Source organism: Phalacrocorax aristotelis, chromosome 12 (genome assembly GCF_949628215.1).
Source record: "Phalacrocorax aristotelis chromosome 12, bGulAri2.1, whole genome shotgun sequence".
In the NCBI taxonomy this organism is placed as follows: domain Eukaryota; kingdom Metazoa; phylum Chordata; class Aves; order Suliformes; family Phalacrocoracidae; genus Phalacrocorax; species Phalacrocorax aristotelis.
This window is the reverse complement of record NC_134287.1, coordinates 8,627,261-8,645,952: the sequence shown is the minus strand read 5'-3', so window position 1 is coordinate 8,645,952 and position 18,692 is coordinate 8,627,261. Positions and strand designations below refer to the sequence as shown.

Sequence of the window (18,692 nt, the reverse complement as noted above, 5' to 3'; positions counted from 1 at the left end):
TGCTTCCCATAGCGAACAATATTTCACTTGTCCTGCTATTGTGATACTACTTTTTGTGACATCTGCCCAAGAAGTCAATTACAGTCAGCTGAGAAGGTAAATGTAACAGAGTCACATATGAAATGCTGTGTTGGCTAAATAAACATATAATGAGTCTCTCCTGGTATTTACTGAGGTGATACAATACTGGTCTCAAAATCATTTAAACCCCTCTACCTTGTCGTACAAAAAAATCCCTCTTTTACACTAGGTTAATAGTGAAGATTACTAAAGATAAATATCTGAGGTGAGACTTGTCTGCTTTGGCTAAAGGCAGAAGCTACAGAAGAAAAGTCTTAGTGTCTGTGTGAAGGACATGGGACAAGACAGGTAAGCTCTGGACTAGCCTTCATGTATGTTTACCAGCATTTTAACTAATCTCAAGACACAGTGTTGTTGCTCAGAGTTTCAAGTAAACACATTTTTTTGTCAGTCATCAATTATTCAAAGTGTTTTTAGAACACATAGCAAATGGAAAATGACAGGAATTACATTGTTATAGTATTAGAATGCCTCTTATGTGCATTATTTGTACCAACGCTCCCTTTCTGGTCGCAGTGCCTCAAAAGACATAGAGAAACTTGGCGATACTCAGAGAGAACATATGCGTTAAGACCAGCAGTTTGTAGAGACGATCCCATGAAATGACTGGACAGTAAACCACTTTCGTTAGCGATTCCCTCCACAGAAGGTGATGCAATTGTTTTTTGCTATTAGAAAAATTAGGCGTGGAGGGAATCTATTAAACTGGAAAGCAGCAGATTGAGGTGCAGTCCCTTCTGGTAGAAGCGCACAGTTAACCCGTGAAGCACGACACCCTCACCCCACGCATTTTCACGCCGAGGAGGCGGTCTCAGGCCGTGGCTGTTTCCGCCGCCCTTCCCGCCTCCCCGCACTACACCTCCCGGCATCCCCTTAGGGGCCGCGCCCTCCCCTCAGGCGCCGCGCGGGCCCGGACTACACTTCCCAGCAGGCAGCGCGGCCGCGGGAATACATCGCCCAGGCGGCTCCGCGCTACCGTTCCGCGCATGTGCCGCCGAGGGCTGGGCTGCTGCTCCCTGACGGGTGGCTGCGGCGGGTCCTCGCCATGGAGTCCTACGACGTGATAGCGAACCAGCCCGTCGTGATAGACAATGTGAGTGCGGGCGGCCGCGCGTCCCGGGAGCGGGGAGGGCGGGGGAGGACCGGCGGGCCGCAATCCCTTTGTCATCGGGGGCGGCCGCGCCCCGCCCGTACCCCCCCTACCGCGGCCCTCGCACAGCGCCGTATGCTGCCTCCTCGCAGGCCGTTGCCGGGGCGGGGCCGCCCATGGTTCGGCGCACCGCGATTGGCTGAGACGCCTGCTTGTCACCCACTGGAGGGCCGCGGCCCCTCGCCGGTGGGGAGCGGCCCCCGCCGCCGAGGTGCTTGCTGGCTGGGCGGGATGGGGTGACCCCATTGGCTGGGGCGGCTGTCAGTCGGCGGGGGCGGCCCACCGTTACCTGCTGAAGCGGGGCTCCTCTCGCCCCGCCCTCGCGGGGATCACCTGCGCTCATTGGCCGCTCGAACTGTCCGTCAGGCGAGGCTGCACCCCCGGCTCTGCGGGGTCCCTCTTTGTGCCTGGGGGACAATGGAGGACGGGAGGGGGACAATCGGCCCGGCCCCGGCCCCTCTGCCCTTCCCTGTCGGACCGCGCTGGGGACGATACGCCGTAGCCAACCCCCCCACACGCCACAGGCCAGCTCCCTGACAGCCCCAGCGAAAGGGGTACGGCCGCCTCCTCCAGCACACCCAGCCCAGCGCTCACGGCGGGGCGGCGCCCGCACCCAGGGCGCCCGTTTCCACGCTGGAGCCCGCAGGAGGCAGAGCTCCTGAAGGAGCTGCTCCCACCAGGGGTTGCATCAGCTTTAACTTGACGGTGGGGCGTGGTGTCGCAGATGGCTGCTTTTAGCTGATAATGCTTCTCATGAGCGCAAAGCAGACCTTCAACCTGTGTGGGTGAATAGTTCGGTTTGAGGTGGATGAGGGCGATCGTGTGCCTTGGTGAGATGCTTCTGCGTCTGGCTCTGATTAGCCTGGCCTCCCAAGGGAAAGGACTATCCAGGAAGGGGTGGGAGGGCACAGCTTGGAGGGAGCCTCCTTCAGTGTAGTGTCACAAATCCACGCTCCTCCCTTCTGACCTCTGCTGCCCGTGATGCAGATTTTGTTGTTTTGGAGGGGCAATGTTGTGCTCCCTTCTTTCTTCATCATCTTAGTTTTTGCTGGGTATTTTTGTGGTATGACGTGGACTTGCTAGCCTAGCACTTTTCAACCTATTGCTTTTTTCCCCCTCCCCTAAGCTGAATGATTGTAGGTTGTCTCAGATCAAGCTCATTATTCTTCTGACTCCTTCTTTATTATTGATCCCCATTTCCTCTCTACAACTTGAGCTCTTGGATACAGTTTTGGGTTTGTTCCTTACCCTGGAATAATAACAGACTTAGGTTAGACATTGAAGGAAGATATCTAATGGAAAATGAGATTAAGCAATAGAATTGACTATGTGGAGAAAAACATGCCATCTTCTTTACTGGACACATTAAAGATTAAGTTAGGTTGATTATTCTTAGAAATGACTGTAGTAACACTGGTGCTACTGTGGTGCCAAGTGATTAGCTAACCACTGAAGTTATTCCCAGGCACTCTAGTACTGTGAGGATGAGTTTGTTGTGCTACAGTCATATAATAGCAGCCTATATCTAATTTCAGCCTGTCCTTTTGTTATTTAGTGCAATGATTGCTGCCCCTGCTTCAGACCTGAAGAAGGGCTCATGTGCCAGCAACTGACTGTTTCTTTTCTCATTTTATCAGCTGGTTTTATAAAAGCCAATTCTTCTTGCCTCTCTGATAAATGAGTTCCCTCCCTTCCCCTGCCTGTACAAGAAGCAGAATGAAGCAGTTGTTGTGACATCTGCCTTTAACGCTGGCGGGCTGTCAGCCGAGGAGCCTTGTGGTGACAGTGCAATTTTGGTACTCTTCTGAGTTCAGGCAGGATGGAAGTGGAGCTGCACAGAGCAGGTACTGCTGTTCCTGCTGCCTCATTACTGCTCCTCAGAGAGCTGCAGGCAGCTTTTCAAGCCTGAATGTTGTCCCGTCTCGTGTGTGTGTATGGGAGGGGGAAATGAGGTACTGAGCTGGTGAACAAGCTAGCCCTGCTCTAGCATCTCGGTGTGTTCCAAAAGGACATTAAGGTATGTGGCTAAAAACTCAATAAGGAGGTTTTTTTTCCTCTTACCAAGGGTAGCCTCAGCTTCATGTTTTCAGCAGGGAGAGTTTTGTAATATACAGTGAGAGGTTGGAGCTGTACCTCAGCACAACCTTAATACTCTTCACTGTCTAATAAGTAAATATTAAGAGTTGTATTCCCATCCTGCGCTCCAACACACTCTTTCTGAAATAAATGGTCTGGGAGCCCTCATGAACATAACACACATGTAAATAGACAGCATGCTTCAGCTGTGGCCTAAGCAAGTGCAAATTCCTTGACCTTCATTGAATTGCCTCTGTTTACATAAAAGAGGATAAAATTTGGCTTAGTAGTCTAAGTGGTGGCATTTTAAACAGCTGAGCTGTCAGTAAGGGCTGTTGTGTCCTTGGTTTGTTCTTAGATCTTATAAATGTGTATCTAATACAATAATTTTACAAAAAAATGAAATGTGCACTCTCCGTAAAAAGTGCTACACAGCAGGTTGACTCTCTTGATGATTTCCATTTAAATTTGAGTCCTAAATGCATTAAGATGAATGAATCAATAACTGTCTAGCTACAGAGCTAGTGGAAAAGGCACGTTCAGTTACTTTAAGGTATTCACGAGAATTTTCCATGAGATTATCTTCCTTGACCTTTACATTTGACATGTAGTTTTTCTTTCTTCTTTTTTTTGCCTAGATTTAAAAAAAAAACCAAAAAAACCAAACAAAAAACCAAAACCAAACACAAAACAAAAAAAGGGGGATGAAAGCCCAGCCAGGATAGTTACTGGTGGAAGGATGTTAATTTTGAAATTCTTGTAAGTTTTAATAAATCAGAGCTTGTAGCAGAAGAGAGGGTGGGGGAGGGTGATGCTTTTTTTCCCCTCCCCCTTATTTGAAACAAGGTTGAAAAACAAAGTCTTTACTTTAAACCTTTTGAATCTGCCAGGGTTATTGCAAAATTTAAACCTTTTCCTATCGTTGTATAGGAATCTCAAACTGGCCAATAATAAATAGATATACTCAGTGCACACATCTTCAAAGAAGTAAAATGGTTTCCAGAAAAATTGAATAGGTCAGAAAGGGATGTCAGGTCTTTGTAGTGTGGAGATAGCAAACAGCTGTGCTTGGGTTATTCCCAGGCACTTGGAAGCACAGTGTGTTGAAGTCCCATCCTACTGGCACACTCAAAACAGTAATTAGTTTTTGACACTAGCTAGAAGTTCTGAACTATTGACACATTTGGTTAACTTTGAACTTCCAATTTGTAAATCTTAAAATGCATAACTTGCTGGGAGTCTCACCAGGACATGCTGGGTAATTTTTGGCCTGACATAAGGAAGTTTCGATCTCTCCGTTAAAATAGGAGCATCATTGTTCTCCTGAAACCATTTCCCAGCAGCAGACTGTGCTGGCAGCAAGATCAGTCATTATCTTGAATAAAATATTCAATAAGCACAATATTCTGATGTGGTTACGTTAACTCCATTTGATTCAACTTTTTTGCTACAAGGCTTGACAAAGGATGGTATTATTTCCCCAGGTATAGAGTTGTTTGTAAGATATAAGGAAAAACAGAATACTTGTTTTGGTTTATTCCTTGCTTGACTTTGAAGTGAATAGCCAGAAGAGTGTCTGTCTAAAGGGAAGTCTTTTTAACACTTCACAGGCCACTTTGTCACACCAGTGCTGTTAGTGCAGACCTCAGGAGTCCCACTTGCCCAGGAGAGTAGTCCTGCCCAGCTGCCAGCTTAGGTGTGCTCCTTGAGCCAGCCTGGCTGCAGGCATTAGTCGGGAGATGAGGATTCAAGTGATGTGTCTTTTATAATTAGCTAGGGCTGGTTTGCAGTGTTCCTGATACTCATCTCTTACAGATGGATCCTGGCAAATCTGACTGGTGTTTTTAAGGCAGGAGTACCCTGGCCCTGGCGCAGAGCACACGTGCTCTGTGCAAAGCCTGCCACCTAGGCTGAAACTGCTGATGAAAGTAGCTTGAGAATAAGGTGCTGGACTGTGAACTGGAGAGGCTGGGGCCACCCTGCATTCCTTTCTGCTGAGCCTGCTCTGGCTGGTAACCTCTGGCACTGGAACGGGGCAGGCTGCTGGGATGGCAACAATGGAACCTGCTGCAGCCAGAGCTTGTCTGGTGGAGCCCTGAGCAACTCATTTGGCCTCAGCCTTCAAGTGAAAGCAGTGATGCTGACCCATGCAGAGGCGGTGGGAAGGGGAAAGCAGTGGAAGAGCTGCGTCGCTACTCTTTCTAAAATGCTCTGGGGCAGCCAAAATGTCTTTTTGGCCCCTTAAAAAGAGCACTCCTGCTGCAGAGCCCTTGAGAGTGAAGAGGGACTTTATAGGTTTCAGCGTAAACTCACGTGCTTTGCTCCCAGTACTGGATAAAATGGAACTGCTGCTCTTTCTGCAGAAGAGCTTGCTCCTGTGGTAGTCTGGGATTATTAGTGAAACAGCTTATCCGAGGAGATTCTATGAAAATCTGCTCCTTAGCAAAACTTGGGTGTTCCTGCAAGCTGCTCATTGTTTCAAGATGTCATTCCCTTGTGCAGGGAGAGGAAATGGAGGAGGGGAAGGAGTCAGCACAGATCCAAGTTGATGGTGGGGTTCCCAGGATGCCTCTGGATGATACCAACGGGGACAGGAGCTGAGGGGCCAGATGCCCATGCTGACTCCCTGCCAGGCCCTCCCTGCACCTAGCTTTACCCACTCTGTGTTTGCTGCTCTGAATGTCACAGAAGGCTTTTTGGATTTGCGCCTTTCTGACTGCCACACCTAATCTCTTCTTCCTTGTCCCTTTTAAATGAGTCCTATCCTGTCAGCCACTCTTCCTGCCTTCAGCCCTTCCCCTTGCAGTCTGACTGTCACCTTTGTTCTTTCCAGACTCCAGTCTGGTTTAGTTTCCAGTGTCTAAACAGGTTTCTGTGACCTGCCTCTTTAGCATTAGCTAGTTTATCCACCACCTGATCTTCTTTTCCCTAGTCTCCACTCCAACCTGTTTCATCCAGTCCTTTCCTACTCCTTTCTCTGCCTTTATCCACGCTCCCTCCATCCACTCTAAATCCACTGCTTCTGAGAGGCCTGCAGCTCACATATTTATATGTTCCTCCCACAGGGCTCGGGTGTGATTAAAGCAGGTTTTGCAGGTGATCAAATACCGAAATACTGCTTTCCAAACTAGTAAGTATTTTGCTGGTCTTGGTAAGTTCTTAGTACCGTGTTCCAACTCTTTGATATGTAGATGGGAAGAATGGTCCAATTTTGTAACTGGAGAAATGAGTTATTCTTTCTCTGTCTGCTGCACAGAAGCATCCGGGAAAGGAGGGGTCTGCTATTAAGTACTTCGAGATTTTATGGGAGGGGTAGAAACAAACCGTAAAGATGACTTATAACTTTGTCAGGCTCAACACCCAACCAAAGCTGTAGGGTGCTTTATGCTTGAAACATTAGGACACAACAAAAAAGACAAAGTTGGGACGAGAGGTGTGAAGACCTCTATATTTCTTCGTGTGTGGTCTGATGTTTTGATTCCTGTTGAACTTCCTTAGAAGTTTTCTGAGAGCTTACTGGAAGAAGGACTACTGGGTCAGGAGCTCTGAATAGTCACTGGCTTTTATTTTCAACAGGGTAGGCTTTTAATGAGTATATTTTTGTTCTGAGCACTGTGTTCTGTGTGGTGAGGTGGGGTCTGGGACTATAAATGTCTAATCTGAGGAGCCTTCCTGTGGTCAGACAACACCACGTGGATCTGTCAGCTCACACCGTTGCTCAGTCTGGCCATGTTCACCCCAGGCATTGCTGGAACAAATAAGTCCTGAATCACCAGGGAGAGTGTGGCCAGCTGCAGCTGGCTTATGTTCTGCCACTTCAGAAGTGTCTACAATCTGTTCCCGTCCCCTCTGATTCAGAGATTAGTGCAGACAGAGCAAACCTAGGTCTGCCTGCACCAGGTAGTGCCCCAGACTTGCCCATCATTTTAGAAAGTACTGGTTAGGAGAAAGAGGAACACAAAGTAGTTAATCCATGGGTACATCTGAGCTTGCTCTCTCTCAGCACTTATACTCTTGCCTCTGTTCTAGTGTGGGCAGACCAAAGCACATTCGTGTTATGGCTGGTGCTTTAGAAGGGGACATTTTCATTGGTCCAAAGGCAGAGGTAAGAAAACCTGTATACTGCACTTCTGCATGTATCTCAGTATGCTCCTGTAAGGAGGGGCTGTAGCAGTTGTGGTTAAAAGGGCTGTGGTTCCTTGGTATCGGCACATAGATCTGAAGAGCAGAATAGATTGTATCTTTTAAGTGTGTCCACGGTGGGCTGCGAAGCTTCATGAAATTCTTTGCCAACCTGCTGACCACAGACCTTTTTCCTGAGTCCTTCTGTATCTCTCCTTTTTTTTTTTTTTCTAGGCTATTTCTAGGTCTGTATGGTTACATCCCCATCTTTTTGACTGGGAAATTGAGAAATGGACCCTACTTGGTTGCCTTTTATCTCCTTGGTGTGGGCAAGAAGCTTGCTTTCCACAGTTCTGCTTTTGTCAGCATGTAGTCGCATGGTCTCACGTTTCTCGTGAGCTCTCTGAACTACATTTCCCAATACCACCCTGTTATGTCTTATATCATAACCAAGCCGGTAGAACAAAGATACCATTTGATAGGTGTCTGTATGTTGGCTTGAAAACTGTTAGGATGGAATGTGCTCTGCAAACACCAGACTTTCCTCCTCGGTATAAAAAGGCCTTGTTTAATCTTGTGAATACTTCTGTTCGAGAGATGTTTGTGATTAACATTCAGGTTTTGCCCTATGTGCTACAGATAAGTTGTCTTTTAGTATAATCAAAAATAAGTCAGTCTAACAGATTAAATTGTCATAGTTTTCAGAAATGTGATTAAGCCTCTGACAGGTATGCTCTGTTGTCATTTCTGTTGGCTCAGGAGCACAGAGGTCTGCTCTCGATCCGATACCCAATGGAGCATGGCATAGTGAAGGACTGGAACGACATGGAGCGCATTTGGCAGTATGTGTATTCAAAAGACCAGCTTCAGACGTTCTCAGAGGAGGTGAGATACCTCATTATGTAATGGCACAGGTGTCATTCAGTGTCCATATAAAATCAAGAGCCTTGGAACTCCAGGAAAGATACGGGACTCTTCCTTTGCTCTTCTTTCTAAATGTGTCTGTTGCTAAACAGGGCTCTTTCACCTCTCAGAGGATACTGCACAAAAATGTCCAAGCAAATTCCTTCCCACATCTAATGTTCTGGCCTGACTGAAAATCTGACTTTCAACATTTGTTATTCACACTCTCTCTAATGATTCTGCTCTAGGCCAAGTGCTTCTAACTTTTCCTGTTCTGCCTGCACATCAGGCATATCCACTCAGCAGTAACATGATTTGAAGTGAGGAAGGAGAAAACCACAATCCTGTGGTCTGGAAGGAGCTGACCAAAACATTATTAAATGACTGAGAGTAATAGGTTGTATAAGTGGAGGAGGAATATTTCTGCCTGTTCATGCTAAGACCATATGCCTTCACCCGTTCTTAGGGTTTGTGTATTTTGGCTAATCTGGCTGACTTTAGATGCTGAGAGTCATCTTGTTCATCCTTCACAGGACAGTCACTCACAGAGTGGATTTTTCTAACACTTCTTCATAACTAGACCAGAGCCCTGCTGGTCCTCCAATTTAATAGAGGTTATTCACAGTCTAAAACAGCTCAGTACCTGAAATTATTCCCTTCTATCTGTCTTCTTGCACTAGTGGTTCCTAAAGCAAATAAATATGCAGAGCAGAAACTTTCAGGAACACAGATCTAGCTGCCTCCTCGTTATTGCAGCACGGCTCCTTCTTTTCTTTACCAGCATCCTGTGCTGCTGACGGAAGCACCCCTAAACCCACGCAAGAACAGAGAGCGTGCTGCTGAGGTGTTTTTTGAGACCTTCAATGTTCCAGCACTATTCATCTCCATGCAAGCTGTACTTAGCCTGTAAGTGTGTTTCATCTTTGATTTGTGTTTGTGAAATGTTGCTGGGAGACCCTTTTTTATTTTCCACAAACAAACAAACAAACCACAACAGAAAAAACCCACAGTGATGCCTGACTTATTCCCTTTCCAAGCAAGAACTGAAATTAATTTTTAATTTCTGCAATAAAGAGTTTACTGGAATTTGCTGGACTGTGGTGAGAACTACGTTTTGGGATTTTTATAGCCCCTGTTCATATGAAATCGCTGCTCACTGAGTTGAGCCTGGATGTGCTGCATGCTTGGGGTCACTTTGAATTGCTTGTTCTGACTTGATTGTTTGCCCCCTTGCTAGCTACGCTACTGGGAGGACTACAGGAGTGGTGCTGGACTCCGGGGATGGCGTTACCCATGCAGTTCCCATCTATGAAGGCTTTGCCATGCCTCACTCCATCATGCGGATTGACATCGCTGGCCGTGATGTCTCACGCTTCCTGCGTCTCTATCTTCGGAAGGAAGGCTATGACTTCCACACAACCTCTGAGTTTGAGATTGTCAAGACCATCAAGGAGGTGATGCCTTTTCTGTTTCTGTGTGTATCCAAGAAGGGATTTCTGCCCAAGGGAAGTTGTGACTTGTGAACTATGGTGGGAAGTGCCAGCTTACCTAGCTTTGCATCTCATTGCTATATCTACCCAAGGGAGGCTAGGGCCACTAAGATGATTAAAGGACTGGAGCATCTCATATATGAGGAAAGGCTGAGAGGGCTGGGACTGTTGAGCCATGAGAAGAGAAGGTTTGGGAAGATCTCATCAATGTCTATAAGTGTCTGAAGGGAGGGTGCAATGAAAAGAGAGCCAGGCTCATTTCAGTGATGTCCAGTGGCAGGACCAGATGCACAAACTGAAGCACAGGAAGTTCTGTCTGAACATAAACTTTTTTTACTGTGAGGGTGACCAAGCACTGGCACAGGTTGTACAGAGAGCTGTGGAGTCTCTTCTTGGTGATATTTAAAAGCCATCTGGACATGGTCCTGGGCAGCCTGCTCTAGGAGGCCTTGCTTGAACTAGGTGGGTGGACAAGCTGACCTCCAGAGGTCCCTTGCAACCTCAGCCATCCTGTATTCTGTGAGACTTATAGTCAAGGTTGCATCTAATCCCTGTTGATGGTCTGTTGACATGAAGGTGAAGACAGGCTGGTGGTTCAGAATCTGCTTTGCATTTATCTGTGCTGCAGTTTCTCAGGGTCTAATGATATCTTTTCACTAGTGTTTGTTTACCCTTCAGGGCAAGGCTCTGTAAAATCCGACAGGTAGGGATCGCAAGCGGGATATTGCAAGTTGCTTCTCCCCACAGTGAAATAATTCACTCACAGCATTTACGTTTACAAAAGCTTCCACTCTTCATAGGGTCTGCAGTGTTTGATGACCTTAGACCTATGCAGCAGTTTGGAAAGGCATGCTTAAGCTGCCTTGCAAAGCAGTTACTTTGGCTTCTGTTGTGTGCCAAGAGAGGAGGACAGAGATGGGACAGTGAACAGTAGCTCAGAGCTGGTGACTGCTCACAGCAGCTTTGTGGCATTGCTGTGCTCACACCGTCAAGTTGCTCTCTGATTTCAGCAAGGCTGTGTGCAACCCGGGGCCACCTGCGCACCCGTGCCTTTCAGTACATGGGGTCAGTCCTCAGATCAGTACTGGCTGTGATTGCTGTGTGCTGATGCCTGGCAGTAGCTGCCATGCTGTGGGCCCCCAGCACAAGCTATGACTGCCACAGACAACTCTGACAGTGTTAATGAGCTACTCTTGAGCCTGCGACTTACCAGCAAAGGACCATAATGGAAATAGTTTGCTTCTTCTGCATGGCTATAGTTCAGTGTGGCTGTGCTGAGGGACCAGTGCTTGTGCTTCATGTCACGGTAGAGCTGAACGGCTTCTATCTGTCACCCAGAGTGGGAGCCTTCATAGGGCTGTAGGTTTTAACCTGGTGGCTGCGCTCTACCATTCAGCAATTAACACTTGTAGAACAGGGAAAAAAACTGATACGTGCAGATACTGCAGCATCTGCAGACCAGAAGATCGAGTGGTCGGAGGCTTGCTGAAGACCTCTTTGCTTCAGAAGCCTGTTTTGTACCAAGTGTCAGTTGCAGTGCAATTGTAGCGGCCTTATGGAACAAAGCAAGAGACTCGTACTCCTTGTAAATGGCTAAGGCTCCCTTTGCGTCTTGGGTGATGAAACTATTAAAAGACATTGTGCTGACTGTTAAACACAATGTCTTGCACTAGTGCAACCTTTTATCTGGTCTGTGTGCTTAGGGGAACAAAGAGCAGGGGAAAGTGAGCCATGTCCTGCTTTGCATACTGACTACCCTCACCAGTGAGTCTGTTGAGGAAGGGAGGAAACAATCTGATGTTTGCTCTCCAACCTACACCTTTTGCTTTACTTTAAGATTAATTTTAGCTGGGGAAAGTGTTGCAGATTTCCAGGATATATGTGCCTGGAGCTTGCAATGAGACTTCTGTTAATGCTGGTGCGTGCCATTTGTGACCTGATTTGCAAATCTGAGAGGTTGAGTGTGGCTTCTTGTGTTGGCAGCTTTCTTGCCTCGGGAGAAGGCACAAAGCTGAGATCCTGGACACGGGAGTTTCTCAGTCCCAAAAGCTCCTTGTGATCTGTTGGAGTCTGTCTGACCTGAGACAGATAGATAGACAGATAGATAGACAGATAGATAGACAGATAGATAGACAGATAGATAGACAGATAGATAGACAGATAGATAGACAGATAGATAGACAGATAGATAGACAGATAGATAGACAGATAGATAGACAGATAGATAGACAGATAGATAGATAGATAGATAGATAGATAGATAGTTAAGAGGAAAAATATTAGGAAAGAAATTTGGGGATGTTGAGAAGTCTCGAGAAGAAACTACCTTAAAAGGGGAACCCTTAATACTTACTTCAGTGCAAACATTGTTCTCTGTTTCTTGGTTTACTGTGAGGGTGGTCAAACACTGGAACGGGTTGCCCAACGAGGTTTGTAGATTCTCCATCTACAGAGGTTCTCCAGGCATGACTGGACATGGTTTTGGGCAGTCTGCTCTAACTGACTCTGCCTGAGCAGCGGCGTTGGACTAGATGATCTCTTAAGGCTCCTTCCAACATAAATGTTTCAGTGATTCTGTTTAGATTTTTTTTTTTTTTTCATCCCCCAAATGATAACACTTTAGAATAGTAAAGCTTACTGTGGAATACAAAACATGGGGTGCTGGAGCTGTTTAAAAAGTCAAAGTATTTTGTTTCCTGTAATTTAAAATGTAGGTGGGCAATGGGAAATGAACAGCTTAGATAACGTTAAGAAATTTTTGCTCTTAGCTATTGGTTAGTGTTTACTCTGTTGAAATGTAATAATGGACTTTGCTCATGCTCCTCATCTGTTGCAAAGTTACCTGAGCCCTGCTTTATACAAGGTTAATGTCACAAAGGGTGTTTCAGGTGCGTGCTTTACTTTGCCCTGTAGTAGGTTGGAAGCGCTCACAGGGTAGTTACCCCATCCGCACTAGAGGGAGGTAACTTCTATGCAGTAAGAGAGAGCTGGAAGCAAAAGGTGAGCAGCAGCTAGAGGGGATATAAGTATCCTTGATGTCTCTAATCATCACAGGGAGCTGTAGCCTGAATAGGTATTTTACATGATATGAACCCAAAAGGTCTTTCCCCAGCACAAAATGTTGAAATTGGTCTCCTCAAGGGATACACAGTTTTTGATTGTTAGCGAGCAAAGAATTTTATCAGAGGCATTTGGATCTACCCTTCTCATCTCCCTCTCCCTGACTCTGTTTCCAATACAGCGTGCCTGCTACCTGTCAATAAACCCTCAGAAGGATGAGACTCTGGAGACAGAGAAGGCTCAGTACTACCTGCCAGACGGAAGCACTATTGAGGTTTGTAAGGACCACCCTCAGGGGACTCCTGATGTGAAACACAGGGTTTCCAGAATAGCCTTCTGCCTAGTGGTGGGAAATTTAGTGTGGTATTAGGTAGGAGGGGATAATTTTGAAAGACTAGAACTCATCCCAGGTTGTTGACTGGGCACTAGAATTTTTAGGGGAAAGAAACATTATCAGAAACCTCACAACTTCTACTGGAAGTCCTGGGTAAGGATGCAGCGTGACCATGGGGACTCTGAGCAGTTTGAGTGCAGGCTCTGATCTAGCAAATCTTTATGTAGATCAGGTACAGAGCGTGGGTAGTTATCAGCTCACTAAATTCAGCAGTGAGTTTGTATATGGCTTTTGTCCTGCCTAGAGGTGCAGAAACAGTTGCTTTGAAGAGTTAGGAATAATCCTCAAAAGACTGAGCCCTCTATAGAATGGTTGAAGGAGAGGAAACGCAGCACCTCCAGCACCAGGGGTGGATCCGCCTCATTTTCTGCCAGTGACCTGCTGTACAGGGCTGAACAAGTTTCATCTCATTCATCTGCAAAACAGAAATAGCACCTTTTCTAGGAGCAGTAGACCAAACTGGCTCTCACTTGGGAGCTAGTGATGCAGCATGAACGTCCAGAAAACCTTATTACTCTGAAGACTCACCTAACAGAGGCAGGTCCAAACTGTAGACAGTGAACAGAGCCACACCGCTCTCCCCTCTGTGCTAACTTCTCCCCTTGCAGATCGGCCCTGCCCGTTTTCGAGCCCCGGAGCTCCTGTTCCGGCCAGACCTGATAGGGGAGGAATGTGAAGGACTCCATGAGGTGCTTGTTTTTGCCATTCAAAAATCAGACATGGACCTGAGGCGAACGCTGTTCTCCAACATCGTGCTGTCTGGAGGCTCCACGCTTTTCAAAGGTTCCTGCCTCTTCTCTTTCAGTGGGCTGTGACATACCTGATCTCTTGCTTCCTTCTCTGGTGAAACTGGAAAGATAACCTAGATCACCCAGTTTGTCCTGTGGGGTGACGGCTGTGGGAACTCTGCTCTCTCAGGGGGGTTACTGTCTCATTTTCTGAGTCCCAGTCATACCCTTGTGGGTATGCAAGATACCTCTGCCCTTGTACATCACTTTCTGGGCTTGAAGGGCTTTTATTGTTTTTTCTCCTATCATTCTGCCTAGGTCAGGACTGAATTGCTGTGTTCATTCCTGCTGCTGTAGTTCAGGATAGTTGAGACTAGGTTCCGAAAAGGCTCTTGCATCTCCTAGGGTTCCTGTAGGTCTCTGGGGGGTGTGTGTGTGTAAGTCAAACAGTCCTGCTACTGCGCAAAGTGTCAGCTCTGTGTCTGCAGAAAGCTTTCTACCCATCCCCTCAGGGCTCACTCAGCTGGTCCCCAGCAACTTAAAGATATCCTCTGCCAGAACCTGTCAGCCTGTTATCCACAGGTGGACATCTCCAGATAGGTCCTGGCCTTCCTGTTCAAACCCTGCTCCCCTGTACTGATGGGCTGGACACAGGGAGGAATGCCCAAGGAAGGAGGAGGTCCCGGATAAAAACCTTGTTTGTCTCAAGTTGCTACTGAGTGATAGAGCCCATTATGCCAGCATTTGAGGTCTATCTGAGTGAGACAGAATCCCGTTATCTCACTGGCTGTGTTCTGTGTCTCTCCAAACTGGTCTCTCTGAGATCTGGAGTGGGATATCTGAACAGGACTGCACAGGACAGGTCCACATTGTTAGTAGATGGAACTTGGGATTTTGCTGAGGGGCTCACACAACATGTTTTCTGTCTTGTGCAGGCTTTGGTGACAGGCTGTTGAGTGAAGTGAAGAAACTAGCTCCGAAGGACGTCAAAATAAGGGTAGGAGCGATCTCTTCTGTGTTTATCACTTACTCCATGTGGTCTTTGGCCTTTAAGAACCATACTAAGGGCACAGCTGCCATCTGCTTCAAACCAGAAATTACTTTCCTGAGGTGGCCCAACCGTATTTGCTGTCATGATGAAAACCTTTTTGGTTTCATCACTAAGAAGATGGCTCCTCTAAGAGTGTGACCCCTTGTCCAGGATCCTGGACCAGAGTGGCTGTTTTGGGGGGCGCTGCTGGGTGACTTTCTGATGGGAGAGATCATACCTGTGTTTGTCAGCTGTTAGCCATAGTGAAATGGGAGCAATGTGTCAGGAGGCGTAGACTGGAGCATGGGAAGGTACTGACTGATCTTCTCTTTCTCCCAGATATCAGCTCCCCAGGAGAGGTTGTATTCCACGTGGATTGGGTATGTACTGCAGAGTGAGTCTTGCTGTGGGATGAGGGCCAGGGAGGCGCAGCTTGTTGGCAGTCACGCTGTTGTCCCTTGTGATGCTGTGTGTCAGGAGGGCTTCATCGTTCAGCTGCGCGATGGTCAGCGTGTTACTGGAGAAGCAGTCAGCAGGTTGTTTGGGAGGGGGTGGCTGATGCCAGGCTCTGTAGCGCAGGCACTTCTGATGCTAACAGGAGAGGAAGTGACTGTCCAGAGAGCGTTTCTGTTGTAGGTAACTGGGAGCCTCGGCACCTTTCTGACATGGGGAAGTGTCACGCAACAGAGACAGCTCATCTCCGCAGAGATATGATGGGAGTGCCCCCAACATTTTGCTTTAACCCATAACATGCCTGTCTCTCCCCAGTGGCTCTATCCTGGCCTCACTGGACACCTTTAAGAAAATGTGGGTTTCGAAAAAGGAATATGAAGAAGATGGAGCTCGTGCCCTCCACCGAAAAACCTTCTAGCCCTGGGACCTGTCCTCAGTCTCCTCCGAAGACTCACTTCAGTTCTAAACTCGCTTTTCTGAGTCCGAGTGTCTGAGAGCTGCCTGTGTGTGTGTGTGTGCGCGCCAGCATGCCCCGATGTCACTGAGCAAAGACAACAGCAGCAGGAGGGTTGTATTAGTACTACTAACTACTTATTTTTTTATTTTTTTTTTTAAATGGAAAGGAGAAAATACCAGTCTGAATTTCTCCAGAATGGCCCATTCCTTTTTCCTTTCAGTACCTTAATTTCTGTATCGCAATCACATTTGTCACTGTAAAACAAATAAGCAAGCAAAAACAAAGGGAACAGCTTATAGAAACTGCCTAGCAAGCCAGAAGGGAGCCAGCCACTGCGGACTGCTCACACAGGCTTTAGTCAGCCCGACTGCAATGCCTGGATTGTCTGGAAACATGTAGCTGAGGCCCGCATAGGTACTTTCTTCTTCAGCAGTGTCTTTACCATCAGTAGGTTTTTGAAGTTGGTTTTAATATATTTTTTTATTAAGAGAAAGCACATTCTCAACGGTTAAGCCCATTTGCCCCCAGTTTTTGGTGTGTGAATGTGTGTATGCCTGTGTGACTTCTTAGCCTGATGCGTGGGCCTGCACCGCAGCTGGAGAAGTTGGTGATAGGACTTAGTTTGTATTGCATGGAGTAGAACAAAGCAAATCTAATCAGCTATCATTGTACTAGACGGTTATTCTCTTGTACTTTGTTTTAAATACCTTTTCTGCTCTGGAAGCAAGTGCCCCAGAGCGGGGGTGAAGGCACTTGTGTGTTCCCCCTCAATCTGCCAAGATTTACCGTGCTGAGTTCTCACGTTCTTTCTCTATAAGAGTCGAGGCTGTTTCCCTCCTTCCTGCCACGTCAGGGCACAGGGAGCATGTACTTGCAGCCAGGCATAACTCTTGTGTACTTCATCCGTTCTGGGGCAAAAATAATAATTGGAAAGCTGCACTGTAATGTAAGAATTGTTTTATTTATTGAAATGTCTGAGGATATATCAAATATTGACCACAGCACCTGGGAATTACGCTTTGGGTCGTCTTTGAAAACCTGTTACCCAGCTGTCCGTCGTTGGATGTTTTAACATTGTTTACAGCACACATGCTTAGCAGAACAGCCAGCCAGCCCCACGACACCACCCAGTGATGGCTCCTGAGGGAGCCTCGCTGTTCTCTATGAATGCACTAAATGAGAGGACGATAAGCTGTACCAGGACCTTGGTGTGAGCAGCAGGTTTGTGAGCAGGAAACTGTCACGAAGGCTGTGCTTTGCTGTACTGCGCATGCCTTTCTGCTCACCTGGTGGCTGCTTTGCTTCTACCGCTTTTTCAGCGATGGGCAGGCCTAGAGTCCCACTGGTGTTGGCGTGTGCCACTGTTTCCCTTTTAGATTTTTCTTAGGCATTATTTGGTGCTTTTTGTTTTTTTTCCACCAGTGTGGATTTTCTGCAGTACCTGGCAGTAGCAGTGGAGCTGGCGTTGCTCGGTGGCGGTTCCTCCCTGTTCCCCTCCTTTCTGTTCATTGCCACGCATCACCCCGGGATCACCCTTGAGTGCAGAGATGGGGTAGGAGCTGAGGGGTGACAGCTGGTGCATTGCCCCAGCTGAGATGAACATAGGTGGGAGCTGCATTCTCGGGGCTTGCCGCTGTGTTCAGAGAGGCTGTAGGCAGGTGTGGTGGTCTCTTCCCAGCAGAGGCCAGGTTGCTTGTTCACCTACCCCCCATCAGAGCAGACTGTGGGTTTGTTTTTTGTAAGCAAGAACTTGTCAGGTAGAGAAGAGCCATCAATGCTCAGCCTTCTGCTGGAAAATCAGCTGTATTCTTGCTGGTTTGCTGCAGTGTGTAGAGGGGAAGTAGCAGCCCCCTCTCTGTTCAGTTACTGTGTGCACCAGGCAGTGCCAGTGAGCTCTTCCTCCCCATCCCAGCCCCTCTGCTGGCCTTGCAGAAGCAGCAGTGCTCCATTTCATAAGCTGCAGTGACCGGACAGAAAGGTGCCATCTCCAAACTAGCATTTGTTTGATCTGCCTGACTGTTCCCTCGCACACTGTCCAAACCGTGTTGCCTGGTGGTGCCCAGCATACTTAAATAAAGTCATTCATATACAACCCTCAAGCCTCCTGGCCTCATCTTCCCACGTGTAATTTTGTGGAGGTAGCTCATGTTTTTCTCTTGCCAGTACAGAATTGTTGCTGGCTAGTCTCTGCTAGGAAATGTCATCTCTGGTCCAGGATTGCCTTCCTGAGCTGAGGGAGGAGGGTCCTGGGCTGCAGCTGTGGTCTGCACCAGCGGTGTCCAAAGCTGCTGTCCTTGGCAGCCATTATCTCCGAGACTTCAGCTTGTCACTGCAGAGAAGCTGGCAGCCAGGGCTGGTGCAGGCATCAAGGGCAGCCCTGGCTGAGCAAGGGTGGTGGGAGCGAGAGGGGCTGGTGCCAACCAGCAGAGAACAAACATGGTGAGCTTTGCTCCCAGGGCAGGCTGGGGGCATGGGACAGTGGTGCAGTGCCCAGGCCAGCAACTGTCCCCAGCCGTGGCTGGTGAAGGACCTGCACAGGCCAGTCCCTGGGGCCTTCCAAAGCAGCAGAGGCTGTGACTTGCCTCCCCCCCCCAAAAGGCAGGTGATGCATCTGCCTGCTGACCCTTGCTGCTCCTGCAGAAACAGGCCCGAGCCCCAGCACAGATCCCCATTTTCTCCCCTACAGCTGCAGTTGTGCCACCGCAGCACTGCATGAACCCAGCCAGGTTAGATCCACCTGCTAGAAAA

General features: G+C 47.7%; 1 protein-coding gene across 1 annotated transcript; it reads left to right on the top strand.

Annotated features, from left to right (window-relative positions):
• The first annotated feature begins 1,015 nt into the window (after nt 1-1,015).
• On the top strand, nt 1,016-18,038 carry ACTR1A (actin related protein 1A). Its single transcript, XM_075107263.1, has 11 exons — nt 1,016-1,174; nt 6,373-6,437; nt 7,337-7,412; nt 8,189-8,314; nt 9,114-9,238; nt 9,570-9,786; nt 13,064-13,156; nt 13,885-14,059; nt 14,940-15,001; nt 15,374-15,414; nt 15,803-18,038. The coding sequence occupies exons 1-11, from the start codon at nt 1,127-1,129 to the stop codon at nt 15,903-15,905; spliced, it is 1,131 nt and encodes a 376-aa protein (XP_074963364.1). The 5' UTR covers nt 1,016-1,126; the 3' UTR covers nt 15,906-18,038.
• Nucleotides 18,039-18,692: the final 654 nt, after the last annotated feature.

Coding starts and splice junctions, on each gene's coding strand:
- ACTR1A (XM_075107263.1), top strand. CDS start 1,127: ATGGAGTCCTACGACGTGATAGCGAACCAGCCCGTCGTGATAGACAAT. Junction 7,413..8,188: donor TCATTGGTCCAAAGGCAGAG/GTAAGAAAACCT, acceptor CTGTTGGCTCAG/GAGCACAGAGGTCTGCTCTC. Junction 14,060..14,939: donor AGGCTCCACGCTTTTCAAAG/GTTCCTGCCTCT, acceptor TGTCTTGTGCAG/GCTTTGGTGACAGGCTGTTG.